The sequence below is a fragment of the Wyeomyia smithii genome, chromosome 2 (assembly GCF_029784165.1).
Source record: "Wyeomyia smithii strain HCP4-BCI-WySm-NY-G18 chromosome 2, ASM2978416v1, whole genome shotgun sequence".
NCBI lineage: Eukaryota > Metazoa > Arthropoda > Insecta > Diptera > Culicidae > Wyeomyia > Wyeomyia smithii.
This window is the reverse complement of record NC_073695.1, coordinates 166379539-166392738: the sequence shown is the minus strand read 5'-3', so window position 1 is coordinate 166392738 and position 13200 is coordinate 166379539. Positions and strand designations below refer to the sequence as shown.

Genomic DNA, 13200 nt, shown 5'->3' with positions numbered 1-13200 from the left:
AAAAGTGACTATAAAAAATCGATCGTCACTATTTATTTTAATTATTTTTTTAGATAGATAAATCAGTTGTCTAAAACTTTTCTGAACAAACCTAGAAAAATAAAAAACTTGAAAAAATCGATGTAAAGTTGCAAATAAATTACAATTAAGTTTTTTATTCGTTCATGTTTTTGTTGGTAAAATGAATTACTTGCTTTTTTGTAGCGCAGTACCATCAGCGAAGTATTAGATGTTCTCACAACATTAAACTTTGCCGAAGACAGCATGCTGATATATCTCACATATTGCAACCAAAAAAATCTTAAAATGTAAATTACGATTTTGAATGCCTTCTGAAAACTTCATAGAAAACTTTATGTTGCTTGCGATATGTAAGAGATAGAAACACGATGTCTTCTGTAAAGTTTCTTGTTTTGAGATCACCTAATACTTTGCCTAAGACACCAAGCGTCTATCTTTATCTAATGAAAAAGTAAATATTCTATCTCACTTTAGGAGGATTTATCACCCAGCTTTCTTCATCAAAAGATGCGTTTTCAAATATTGTGAAACTTCTCCGAATATATTATACGGTTATAATAAACATTTGTATCACTATTCAATTATTCGCACGAAAACAGCATTGTGCATCGGTTGAATTTTTAATGTAAACTACATCCAGAATGATGTTTTTCTACACAGAATTATGAAAAAAATCTAAAATATTGAAGTGTAATAAAATATCAGTTCACCCTGACATTTTTTAATGAAATGTTTTATGATGATAAAATCGGGTGGAAAATGTGATAAAATCGGGGGCAGATAAAATCGGGTACTGATACAATCGGGTGATTACTGTATTTAACACACACACCCATATTAATAATTCGAAACTCAAAAGAAAAATTTACTGTGGACGATGCCTGTTGTAAACAATTCGCTTATTTTTACAAGTTTAAAACCCCGTTTGTTTGGCCTAATTGAAAGTCAGTTCGACATTATTGAACCCAACAGCTAATTTAAACTACAACTGTTGGGAATTGTACGATGTTTGGTTATAATTTCGGCTGAGCAGTCTTGAATAAGTAGAACGATCTGGTTTTTTTTTTTACTGTCCGACGTTTCGTCATCTTCAGGGGAAACTGTTGGTGTTTATTAGCGATTAGTGTCTGTTTTAATTCTTAAATTTGTTAACAATTGATAAGAGTTTATCTAGTTGTCTGTGGTTGAGTTGTCTGTGACTTACATAATTCTTGTTCGTTCCTTGTCTGGATGCTTTTTAGAGCTTATCGTCAACATTAATTGGGGCGATTCGGGGTACATTCTACAATATTGGTGTTCATAAAAGTCTATGGTACAATTTTTCTCTTATAAATATTTTGAACAAACTTACAAATCTCTTTGCTGTGGACCTATTGCGATGGCGGATGGTAACGTTATGGGGAGTAGTTGTGATTCGGGGGGGTAGGAAATCTGTGTTACTTGTGGTGAGATTCGAAAGACAGGGACAGAGAAGGAACTAGTTGGCTGGTGCATTGGTATTTGGTATGAGACTCGACAGCACAGCTGCGTAAGCTGTGTTGAGTCCATCGAGATCGACTCGCTTGTTGACAGTATTGGGCGTGTTGTGTATATGACACATTTCTAAGAATGGTAGAATATGGGTGCGGTTGCTATGGTCGATAATAGTGGTTCGACTGAAGTCAAAGCTGTGTTTGTGTTGTATACAGTGGTTAATGAGTGCCGTTTTCTCCTTTAACTCGTCCAGCTCTCGTTTTGTGTTAGTGCTGGCACTGAGTATCTGCTGTAGCTTGTTTACGTTAGATTTGTGTCCTGCTAATCGCATATTAAGTCTGTTCTGAGTCATTCCGATGTAGCAACTGTTGCAGTCGCTACAGGGAATTTTGTAAATAATGTGGCTGTGTTCTTCTTTTGTTTTTAGATCTTTGACTACCGTGTGTAATTGGGAAACCGTGTTGTGCTGTCTGCTGCTGATAGTGATGTGTGCATAGTCGGGAGTTAATATCTTCTTGAGTCTTTCAGTGAGTTTTGGGACATAAGTTACTGATCGATATGTTGGCTGTTGTGACTGTGATGTTGCTGCTTTTGTGCTTACTTGGTGCGGTATCGGCTGGCTCGTTTCACCTTCGGTGGCTGATGCTTCGTTGGATGATTGGCTCGGAGTAGTATGCTGTTGTGTGGTGCTATGCTGTATGTTGAGTAGATGTGTTGGCTGGTTTGCTGTTTCTCCTGTGGTTGATGCTTCGTTGGGTGGTTGATTCGGAGTGGTATGCTGAGGGCTGATACTATGTTGTATGCTGATTGGTTGCTGTGGTGTTATGTGGGCGAGTTGATTCGTTGGTGGCTGGGTGACGATTGGATCTTCACGTTTGGTGTTGTTTTTCTGTGCTCTATGTTGCAGTAGTCGACTGATTAAGGTTTTTGGGTAGCTGTTTTGTTGAAGTAGTTTATAGATGATTGCTTTTTGTTCTTTGTAGGTGCTTGTTGTGGAGAATGTTGTTACTCTGTTGATCAAGTTGCAGGCTGTATTGATTTTATATTTCAGTTGGTGGAACGAATTGTAGTTCAACATCCTTCCAGATGCGATTGGCTTTGCGTACCAATCTGTTGTTAATGTTTGGTCGTCTTTCCTTACTATCCTCAGGTCTAAAAATGGTAGGTGTTGGTTTTGCTCAGTCTCCAGGGTGAACTGTATTCTTTTTTCCTGGCTGTTGAACACATTCAGCACGATTTGGCTCGAATTTTACGGTATGGCTAGAATCAGATCGTCTTCGTATTTTTTAATAAACGGAACACGGAAGGGGAGTGAGTTTATTGCGCTTTCTATCACTGAGTCCAATACTATGTCGGCGAGAATTGGTGATAACGGGCTGCCCATTGCGGTACCCGACTATGCACACATCACTATCAGCAGCAGACAGCACAACACGGTTTCCCAATTACACACGGTAGTCAAAGATCTAAAAACAAAAGAAGAACACAGCCACATTATTTACAAAATTCCCTGTAGCGACTGCAACAGTTGCTACATCGGAATGACTCAGAACAGACTTAATATGCGATTAGCAGGACACAAATCTAACGTAAACAAGCTACAGCAGATACTCAGTGCCAGCACTAACACAAAACGAGAGCTGGACGAGTTAAAGGAGAAAACGGCACTCATTAACCACTGTATACAACACAAACACAGCTTTGACTTCAGTCGAACCACTATTATCGACCATAGCAACCGCACCCATATTCTACCATTCTTAGAAATGTGTCATATACACAACACGCCCAATACTGTCAACAAGCGAGTCGATCTCGATGGACTCAACACAGCTTACGCAGCTGTGCTGTCGAGTCTCATACCAAATACCAATGCACCAGCCAACTAGTTCCTTCTCTGTCCCTGTCTTTCGAATCTCACCACAAGTAACACAGATTTCCTACCCCCCCGAATCACAACTACTCCCCATAACGTTACCATCCGCCATCGCAATAGGTCCACAGCAAAGAGATTTGTAAGTTTGTTCAAAATATTTATAAGAGAAAAATTGTACCATAGACTTTTATGAACACCAATATTGTAGAATGTACCCCGAATCACCCCAATTAATGTTGACGATAAGCTCTAAAAAGCATCCAGACAAGGAACGAACAAGAATTATGTAAGTCACAGACAACTCAACCACAGATAACTAGATAAACTCTTATCAATTGTTAACAAATTTAAGAATTAAAACAGACACTAATCGCTAATAAACACCAACAGTTTCCCCTGAAGATGTCACTGATCAGTGACGAAACGTCGGACAGTAAAAAAACCAGATCGTTCTACTTATTCAAGACTGCTCAGCCGAAATTATAACCAAACATCGTTAAACTACAACTTCATTATTTTCAGCTCCTGCGATACAATTAAGATAACACTCCGTCACTTTCAGCTTTTTGCTTATCCAATATTTCTACTCTAATCCCATCGTGACTGTTCAACACTTTAGGCAACCGGTAGAATTTCAAGATGACAAATGGCGGTTGAAACGGTAAGATAGGCCCCTATTTGCCGTACAAACCACAGAATTAATTATTGTTATTATTATTCAATGGTTGCGCGGCTGATGGTGGACTTTGCCTGGAGAGATGCACGGTTGCTTATATGAACGCCCTCGGTATCGTTCCTCGCAGCATACTTGCGGTCGGTGTTTGTTTTTGCTCTGGTTATTTCCGGCTCAGCAATCAACATCCTTTACTTGCCCACGGTACACAGCTCTCGCAGAAACACAAACACACACACAATGGACTTGAAGAAGCAGCAGCGAATTAGTTATACTGCTACGGAAACTGAAATAAACCATGAGTACAGGAGCTATAGTTACCCGTACCCTGCTCATCAGGATCGGGTGTTGCTAAATGCATGGAATCAGAACCTCGAAGATATTTTATAATGGGTGCCAAATGGTCTCCCTTACTATGACCTGATTGTTGGCCGAAACTTTGAAATATTTCAAACTTATCAACCTTCACCGCTAAATGCAGGCCATACATTTTTGATTAATGCTATTTATAGCCATCATGCAAAGTCAAATTAGCTTCTGTTGCATGATAATTTCGATACTCTTTTTAATGGATGTTGCCTAACGGTAAAGAACAAAAACTTTTATTGAGATTTATTTGCAGTTCGTACCTAGTACTACTACCTACATGTTTATTTTTTTTTAAATATTATCATGACAGTACTTGTACAGTGTTGAAAGTTTATCATACTGATCTAGTGATGGTGTAGGCTTCATCAGTCCTACGCCAACCAAAAGCGAATAGCAAGTATACAGAAGCAATCACGCCGTTGAGAGATTCTGTTTAACTTTGTTTCTACTGCAGCCAATATCAACAAAAATGTAGAATAGTGAAAAGAGTTCACATTCAAGCAAATATCGGAACAATCGTGAATATTTTAAATTATATCGTTACCTAACCTAACCCATTTTAGAGCAATTTTAATACGATTTGTTAATAACCACAGCAAAACATTTTTCATACTAATGCAGTGCTTTTTATTCACAAAACTGATATGAGGAAAGAATTGAGGATGATCTCGAAGTGACGGATGTCCAAATAAGAAAAAAAGAATTTAGCATTTCTGTGTTGACCATTCGACCATTCACTGCGATTAAAAACATTGATTTTTGTGATATCGCCCGATGACTGCTGTATTCCGCACTTCTATTATTAGGAACTAGCTGATACCCTGCGCCTCAAACATACAATAACATTACTATGCAGTAAAAAACGCGTTTTAATTTACCCTTTTACCTGCAGATAAAGGTAACATTGAAAACCAAATCATTATGTGGTAGAAACCGTTATGTGTTTTCATTTGTAATAAAATTTTTCGGAAATTCTGGCATATTTGTTCGGCCAGGAATAGATTCAGCATTGTCTTAATTTTTAATCAAGCAGCACGTGAAAGAGGAATAAGGTGCCAAACGTAAACAAATAGAAATCGATTTTTTCGATTCAAGATAATTTAAAATGTGTTTTATAAATAATAAAGAAATCCAGTCATTTTAATAACTACCTTCACCTGTTTATGTTGGATGGTCAATAACTATATCTAACATTATAAAATAGTTTTAAAAGGCCTAGTAAAACAAATGTTGGGGCCTATATTTCAGATTCAGCTAAATCAATAGTATCCGTAAAAGTCATTAATTTTAATTTCCATGAGGTATTATCTCGCAATGTTGTTTGCAAAGCCACGATCGCAAATTTGACGTAGAACTACATAAGGCTGTTTGTTGCATCACTTGCATTATTGCATGTAAGAACGATCGCAAGGGATGAATTCGAAGTAAACTGCTCCTTTTCAATAATTCTTTGAATGATAGTCGATAAGATTACGATGAATTATCTTGTATCAGTATGTTTATGTCAATAAATTCCACTAATCATTTTTGGCTGTTCTCCAGAAACCGGAAACTGCCATCTTGAATTTGGTGTCAAAAACAACCAATAAATACCACCGAACTATTCGGTCCTTTTTGGAAACCGGATATCGCCATTTTGGATTTGAAAAAAGCGCCTGCATTTGATTTCCGATCTCTTGGTATCATAGCGATTCCGCAATGATCTTTTGGCTATTTTCCAGCAATTCGACGTTGCAATTCCAGATTTTAAGTTGCCACTTCGGATTGAAAAATGTCGTCAGGGGTCGATTTTTGGCATATGTGCATCATTTGGAATTTTGGAAACCGGAAGTCACCATCTTGGATTTCAAAAGGGCGTCTTGTCTCTTGGCATCATTTCTATTCCACAAATACCCATATTGGGTTGTGTTCGGTCATTATAGGTTGTTTTACGGAAACCGGAAGTAGTCATCGTGGATTTCAAAGTGGTCTATGGAGTCGATGTTCGGCCACTGGCTATTATTTTGATTCCAAAAATAACCATACTGTGTGATAATTAATCATTTTCGGCAACCGGAGGCCATGGCGGCTTATCTAAATAGCGTATTTCCGGTCTCTTGGCATCATCTCGGTTATGGAATCACAATTTTAATTGTTTTTCAACAACCGGAAGTTGCCACTTAAAACTTCAAAATGGCGTCTGGGACGATTTTTGGGCTATGTGCATCATTTCGGTTGCAGAAATGCATATTTGCGTTAACGATTTCCGGTAACCGGAAGTCATCATCTTGGATTTAAAAATACTATCTAGAGTGACATTATCTCGATCCCAAAAGTACACATGTTGGATGGTATTCGGTCATTTCCGTTTTTTTTTTTTTGTAAACTGGAGTGACTCTATGAATTTTACAATGGTGTCTGTAGCCGTTTCGGTCGCTGGGTATTATTTTGGTTCCATGACAAACCATAATAGTCGGTGTTTGATAATGTTCTGAAATTTTTTGGATTTCAAAATGGCGTCTAGATTTGATTTGCAGTCTCGACACTGTTCAGGTTTAAGAAATATTTATATTGGGTGGTATTTGAACATTTTGGAACGTTTTCCAGAAACCGGAGAATGTCATCTTGGTATCTTGGGTCGATTTCTGGCCTCTAGATATTGACTCGGTTTCGAAAATACCCTTATTGGCCTTCCTTCAGTACTAATTGGTCGAAATCTGAGTTCAAAATATGTCTCGTCATTTTTAATAGTTCAATAGTACCCGTCAGAAAATTACAATTTTGCCGCATATTGAAGGCGTAAGTAATTTTCCAATCCACTGTTGCGAAAACGAAGATAATCTGTTGGAAACCAACATCAAGAATACACCGTTGAAACTTAAAACGCCTGGCAATTAAACTAAATGATGATAAAAATTTCTCCTTTAAATGCGCAATGTTGTTTTAAAACAACGCTACGTTTTTAAATAAACGTATTTTTAAAATAAACGTATTTCAGTATTTTTTTGGAAATATAATTCATTAGAACAGGACTCGGAAACGGAACTCGGAAACGAAAAAAAAAACACGGTGAGATTCCCGACTGATGCTGACTGTCTTTGAAAATAAATTTTAAAATAAGGTTAGTGGTTAGTGAAAATGTCTGAATTATCAGCAATTATACTAACAAAAGGCCATTTTTTAAGTTACTGTTAACAAAAGTAATTGTTTAGACTTTATTCTGCGATAAAGTCACAGTGTTGTTTAAAAACAACATGGTAATATTTGCACATTGAAAAGTAAATCTTTCAATTTTCGTATGCATATTGGTTAGTTTTAGAGCAGTAAACCTGTTAAATAAAGACTTTATGGTTTTAGATGATTTTTTAACGTCGTGCGCATTTGAGGGTTAACGATCTCTACTTTTCAATACAAAAAATTCAAATTGATGAACTATTAGACAATTCAAAAATAATGAAGATTGTTGCAATTCATCTCCCCCCCCTCCCCCTCTTTAACTACGCCACCGAGATACAGAAAACTCAATATTACGGAATTCTTGTTTGTACAGAATAACACAATGATCATCTTTGGTCTATAGAAGTGTTCATGTTTGGCGTTTAAGAGTTTACAATGTACAATTTTGTAGTTGCTACTCCCTCATATACTATTTTCCTTTCTGTATGAGATAGACATAGTTTTAGATTATTGAAACATATACGCTACTTTACGACCTGTATTTACCGAAATAAATAACAATCGGTGAGCGGTGTCAAAATTAATAAAGATTGACCACATTCATCTACACCCTTTTCCCTAACTACGTCACCGAGATATAACAAAGTCTCAGTTGACAGAGTTGTAACAGAACCACGTCTTATATTCGAAACCACCGGTATATAAATTTTCACGATGTGCATTTTAATAATTTACAAATAATAAAATTAGTACATCCCCACCAATATTTTGTTTTCAGTGCAAACGGGAACGTTTCTCCCGAAAAAACAAAAACATGTTTTCAGCGCTGAAAATTGCATTAAATTTTTTTCCAGCTAAGGTAAACTCCGTGTATCAAAAAACGATCGTTCAACGACCGGGGAAGTTAATAACGAACATTAAAAAAAAAAGATGAAGAAAATCGGTTCAGTAGTTTTAACCTGAGAGTTTTAACATAATCGTAAACACGGCAAAGACATTTTTTGAGAAAAACCATAACGAGATAAACGCGCATAAAGTTTCAAGTTAAGCTTATGCGGCCGTGACGAGGCACGCTTCAAATCGCTCTAACTTTCTCCCTATTGCTCCGATCTTTATAAAAATTTGTGAAAATGTTTTCAAGAAGTTGTACTTTAAGGTAATGCAATAAAAAAATTATTTTTTAAACTAAAAGAGGTACCCCTTAAGACGAAATACTCGATATGTGTGAAGTGAGAAACAAACATACATTTATCAATTTGTTCAGTGTCTTCTCTGTCAACATTCATCTTCAGATTATAAAATTGATTTGGCAAATTTTAACAACAATCAATTAAAATTAAAGTATTTTATAGCTGTTGTAGTCATCATTTAATTCACACAGAATCAGTAAGCAAACATCTGAAACAACAATATACGGATATACAATCTCAAACTGTTTCATAATACAAATCATAATAATAATAAGCGAACAAAGTCGGAGTCAATAAACTGAATGAAAACGTTTTCAATTCCACTACGCAATCAAATGAGAAGTATTTTATGTGCTATTCAGGCTCCAGAAGTTTGTGGGATCACATTCAGTTGATACGTGCTTACATTGGATGTGAGCGATATGTACAATGTAAACTTCCCTGTTGAATGAAGCTGGAAAACCGCATCGTTAGCCACTGAATTAATTCGTAATACAGGTTAGAATCGATTTATTCTAGACAAACTGCAAGGCACAATTCAACACAATAATTCAAATATGCTACCTTCAAAAACAGCGTTCTGTCTTTGTTTCAAATGAACAAACGGATTGCCTGCAGCAGCTAAATTAATGTTCGAAAGAACGTTGAATTTTCGATAATAATAACACCATAGAAATATTTTTTGAAACTAAAAAAATGAAAATTTAACAAATCAATCAATTATAACATATTATTGTGAAAAATATTCATTTTAGGCAATATTCTAAGACAAGATTGCCCAAGTCTTTAGTAGTGCTAACGGATTACTTATACAACTCTAAATACGATTACGCTGAAAATCTCTAATGAGTTTCTTACTCCCACCATCAATGAAAGCTGGACATTGCAAGTTGTCAATTATTAGGGACTTTATAATTATTTTCAGATTTTAATTTAATACAAAAATAAATTTAAATTTCATGAATCTATTAGTAAACTTGTAATATGTTCACCTCATAAGATTTCCTGGAGAAATCAAAATGATTTTTAACTATATTGCTGACAATATTAAGTTAAAAAAAAAACAAGCAAAGCATTGGTGCTCAAAAGCTCAAAATTCAACCCACGAAAATAAATCTCTATGAATTACCACATAACCTACCCAAAACTGTTGAATTATTCATCCAACTTCTTTTCTGTTAAAGAATGAAATGTGCTATATTGATCATACATTTCAATGAATCAATGATTGTTGCTGAAGAATTACAATTAACTTACGAAAAAGGCGTGTGTTTATAAAAAGCACTAATTTTATAAACTTAATTTAGAAGTATCTTTAAAACGGATGCATTTAGAAAGTTAATTACCAAGTTCTTAATGATTTGAAACTACCATTGGAACCATATTGCATAATTGGAGATTATATTATTTTTAAAAAATTGCAATTAAAAAATTGCAATTGCAAATATATATATATATATATATATATATATATATATATATATATATATATATATATATATATATATATATATATATATATATATATATATATATATATATATATATATATATATATATATATATATATATATATATATATATATATATTTTTTTTTTTTTTTTTTTTGTTTCAGGTGGAGGGGAAATTTGCATCCAAACCCCTGAGGTGACCAACCTCAGGGAGTGTGGGGTTGGTTTGAATCAGTGACCGGACCCACTAAAACCCCTCCAGTCTCCAGCCCATAATACTCCCCGGGCCCACCGCTAGGTATTGCTTCGGGGAGCGGCTTTCGTGCTCTGTGCACCCTCTTGGTTCTATAGATCGCGCGAGGGGGGCAGTTGGCTCCGCCCGAGTGCTGACCAATTAGTTGCCACATTATCGCGGGCGTGCGACGCCACCATGCCTAGGACCCGCCAACCTAGGAATGGTAAGTCACCGGTATACTGGTGGACCGACGCGATAGCGGACCTCCGTAGCGCGTGCCCTCGTGCAAGACGGATGTTGCAACGTGCACGTACCGATGCACAGAGGGTAGAGCGCCGTGTAGTATTCGGATCTGCAAGATCGGCGCTTAAAAGTGCGATAAAGGCGAGCAAAAGGGCCTGCTTCGATAGGCTATGCGCGAGTGCCAATACGAATCCGTGGGGCAACGCCTACAGAGTCGTAATGGCGAAGACCAAAGGCGTGTTGGCGCCTGCAGAGCGATCACCAGCGATGCTGGAGCGCATCATCGAGGGACTCTTTCCACGACACGAGCCAAATCCTTGGCCTCCGGTTGCTGAGTCTCACGTCCGACGTTCCAGTATCTCAGACACAGACCAGGGATGGTCGGCCAACCTGCCGGGCATCCAATCCGTGAGAGACGGCAGCCGTGCAGAGGTTGTGGAGGAGGTAAGGGTTACGAATGAGGAACTCATCGTGATCGCCAACTCCCTAAAGGTGAGCAAGGCACCGGGACCGGATGGAATCCCGAACTTGGCCATCAGGACGGCCATGAAAGTGGCCCCTGATCTATTTCGAGCAGTCATGCAGAAGTGCCTGGATGACTGCCTCTTTCCGGACAGGTGGAAGCGACAGAGATTGGTGCTGTTGCCGAAGGCTGGGAAACCGCCAGGGGACCCATCGGCATACAGACCTATCTGTCTGCTGGACACTACGGGCAAGGTGCTTGAGAGGATTATCCTCAACAGACTGGTGAAGTACACAGAGGGTGTAAACGGTCTGGCAAGTAACCAGTTCGGCTTCCGGAAAGGTAGATCCACGCTGGATGCTATTCTCTCTGTCACCAAGACGGCAGAGGTAGCACTCCAGCGTAAGAGTTGGGGCATTCGTTATTGCGCAATCGTCACGCTTGACGTGAAGAATGCATTCAATAGCGCCAGTTGGGACTCCATAGCGCTCGCGCTTAGGAGCATCCACGTACCGGTGTCGTTGTACAAGATTTTGGAAAATTATTTCCAGAATCGGGTACTAGTTTACAACACGGAGGAGGGTCAGAAGTGCGTCCCAATCACCGCAGGGGTACCGCAAGGTTCCATCCTGGGCCCGGTGTTGTGGAATGTCATGTATGACGGGGTGTTGAAACTAAAGTTCCCTGTAGGGGTTGTGATCGTTGGTTTCGCAGACGACATCACGCTAGAGGTCTACGGCGAGTCGATCGAAGAGGTCGAGTTGACGGCCGCGCACTGCATACGCAAGGTCGAAGACTGGATGCACTCTAGAAAACTGGAGTTAGCGCACCATAAAACGGAGGTTACGGTTGTGAACAACCGCAAATTAGAGCAACAGGCGGTGGTCAGAGTCGGTGACTGCACCATTACCTCAAGGCGTTCCTTGAAGCTCTTGGGGGTTATGGTTGACGATAAGCTCACATTTAAGAGTCACGTCGACTATGCCTGTAAGAGGGCTTCAACGGCCGCTGCAGGACTATCTCGAATGATGTCCAATAGCTCAGCGGTATATGGCAGCAAGCGTAAACTTCTTGCCAGCGTGGTTTCGTCCATACTTAGGTATGGTGGGCCAGCGTGGTCCAAAGCGTTAGGTACCAACAGTCATCGTCGAAAACTGGAAAGTACCTACAGGCTCATGTGCCTGAGGGTTGTGAGCGCGTACCGTACAGTGTCATACGACGCAATCTGCGTCCTGTCCGGCATGATGCCTATCAGCATAGCCATTAAGGAGGACGTAGAATGCTTCGATCAACGTGACACAAGGGGTATACGAGGCACCAGAAGGTCATTCTCGATGATCAGATGGCAGCAGGAATGGTCCAATTCCGCAAAGGGTAGATGGACACATCGACTTATTCCGGACGTGGGTCGGGAGGCGCCATGGAGAAGTTAACTTCCACTTGACACAGATTCTGTCAGGTCATGGTTGCTTCAGGCAGTATCTACACAGATTCAGGCATGCGGGGTCCCCCATGTGTCCCGAGTGTGCGGATGCGGAAGAAACTGCTGAGCATGTCTTCTTCGTGTGCCCTCGTTTTGTGCATGCGCGGAGCGACATGATGGTAGTGAGCGGGCCAGACACCACTCCGGACAACCTAGTTCGGAGGATGTGTAAAGACCCAAACATTTGGAGGGCGGTTTGTACAGCCGCCTCTCAAATAGTTTTAGAATTGCAAAACAGGCGACAGGTTGACCACCGACACGCCAGTGTTAGCTGACGGCCAGTCTCCAGGTTAGTTAGCTAAGTTAGCAAAGAGATCTATAGAACCAAGAGGGTGCACAGAGCACAAAAGCCGCTCCCCGAAGCAATACCTAGCGGTGGTCCCGGGGAGTATTATGGGCTGGAGACTGGAGGGGTTTTAGTGGGTCCGGTCACTGATTCAAACCAACCCCACACTCCCTGAGGTTGGTCACCTCAGGGGTTTGGATGCAAATTTCCCCTCCACCTGAAACAAAAAAAAAAAAAAAAAAATATATATATATATATATATATATATATATATATATAT

At 39.1% G+C, this 13200-nt stretch overlaps 1 protein-coding gene across 1 annotated transcript; it reads right to left on the bottom strand.

The window, feature by feature from the left end:
• Nucleotides 1-1179: 1179 nt before the first annotated feature.
• LOC129720186 (uncharacterized) lies at nt 1180-2572 on the bottom strand. Its single transcript, XM_055671623.1, has 2 exons — nt 1373-2572; nt 1180-1303 (listed from the first exon to the last, which is right to left on the bottom strand). Exon 1 carries the CDS (start codon nt 2570-2572, stop codon nt 1499-1501), a length of 1074 nt encoding a protein of 357 aa, XP_055527598.1. The 3' UTR covers nt 1180-1303; nt 1373-1498.
• Between the last annotated feature and the right edge of the window lie 10628 nt (nt 2573-13200).

Excerpts from the sequence above, each read along its gene's own strand:
- LOC129720186 (XM_055671623.1), bottom strand. The coding sequence starts at position 2,572 with ATGTTGAACTACAATTCGTTCCACCAACTGAAATATAAAATCAATACA.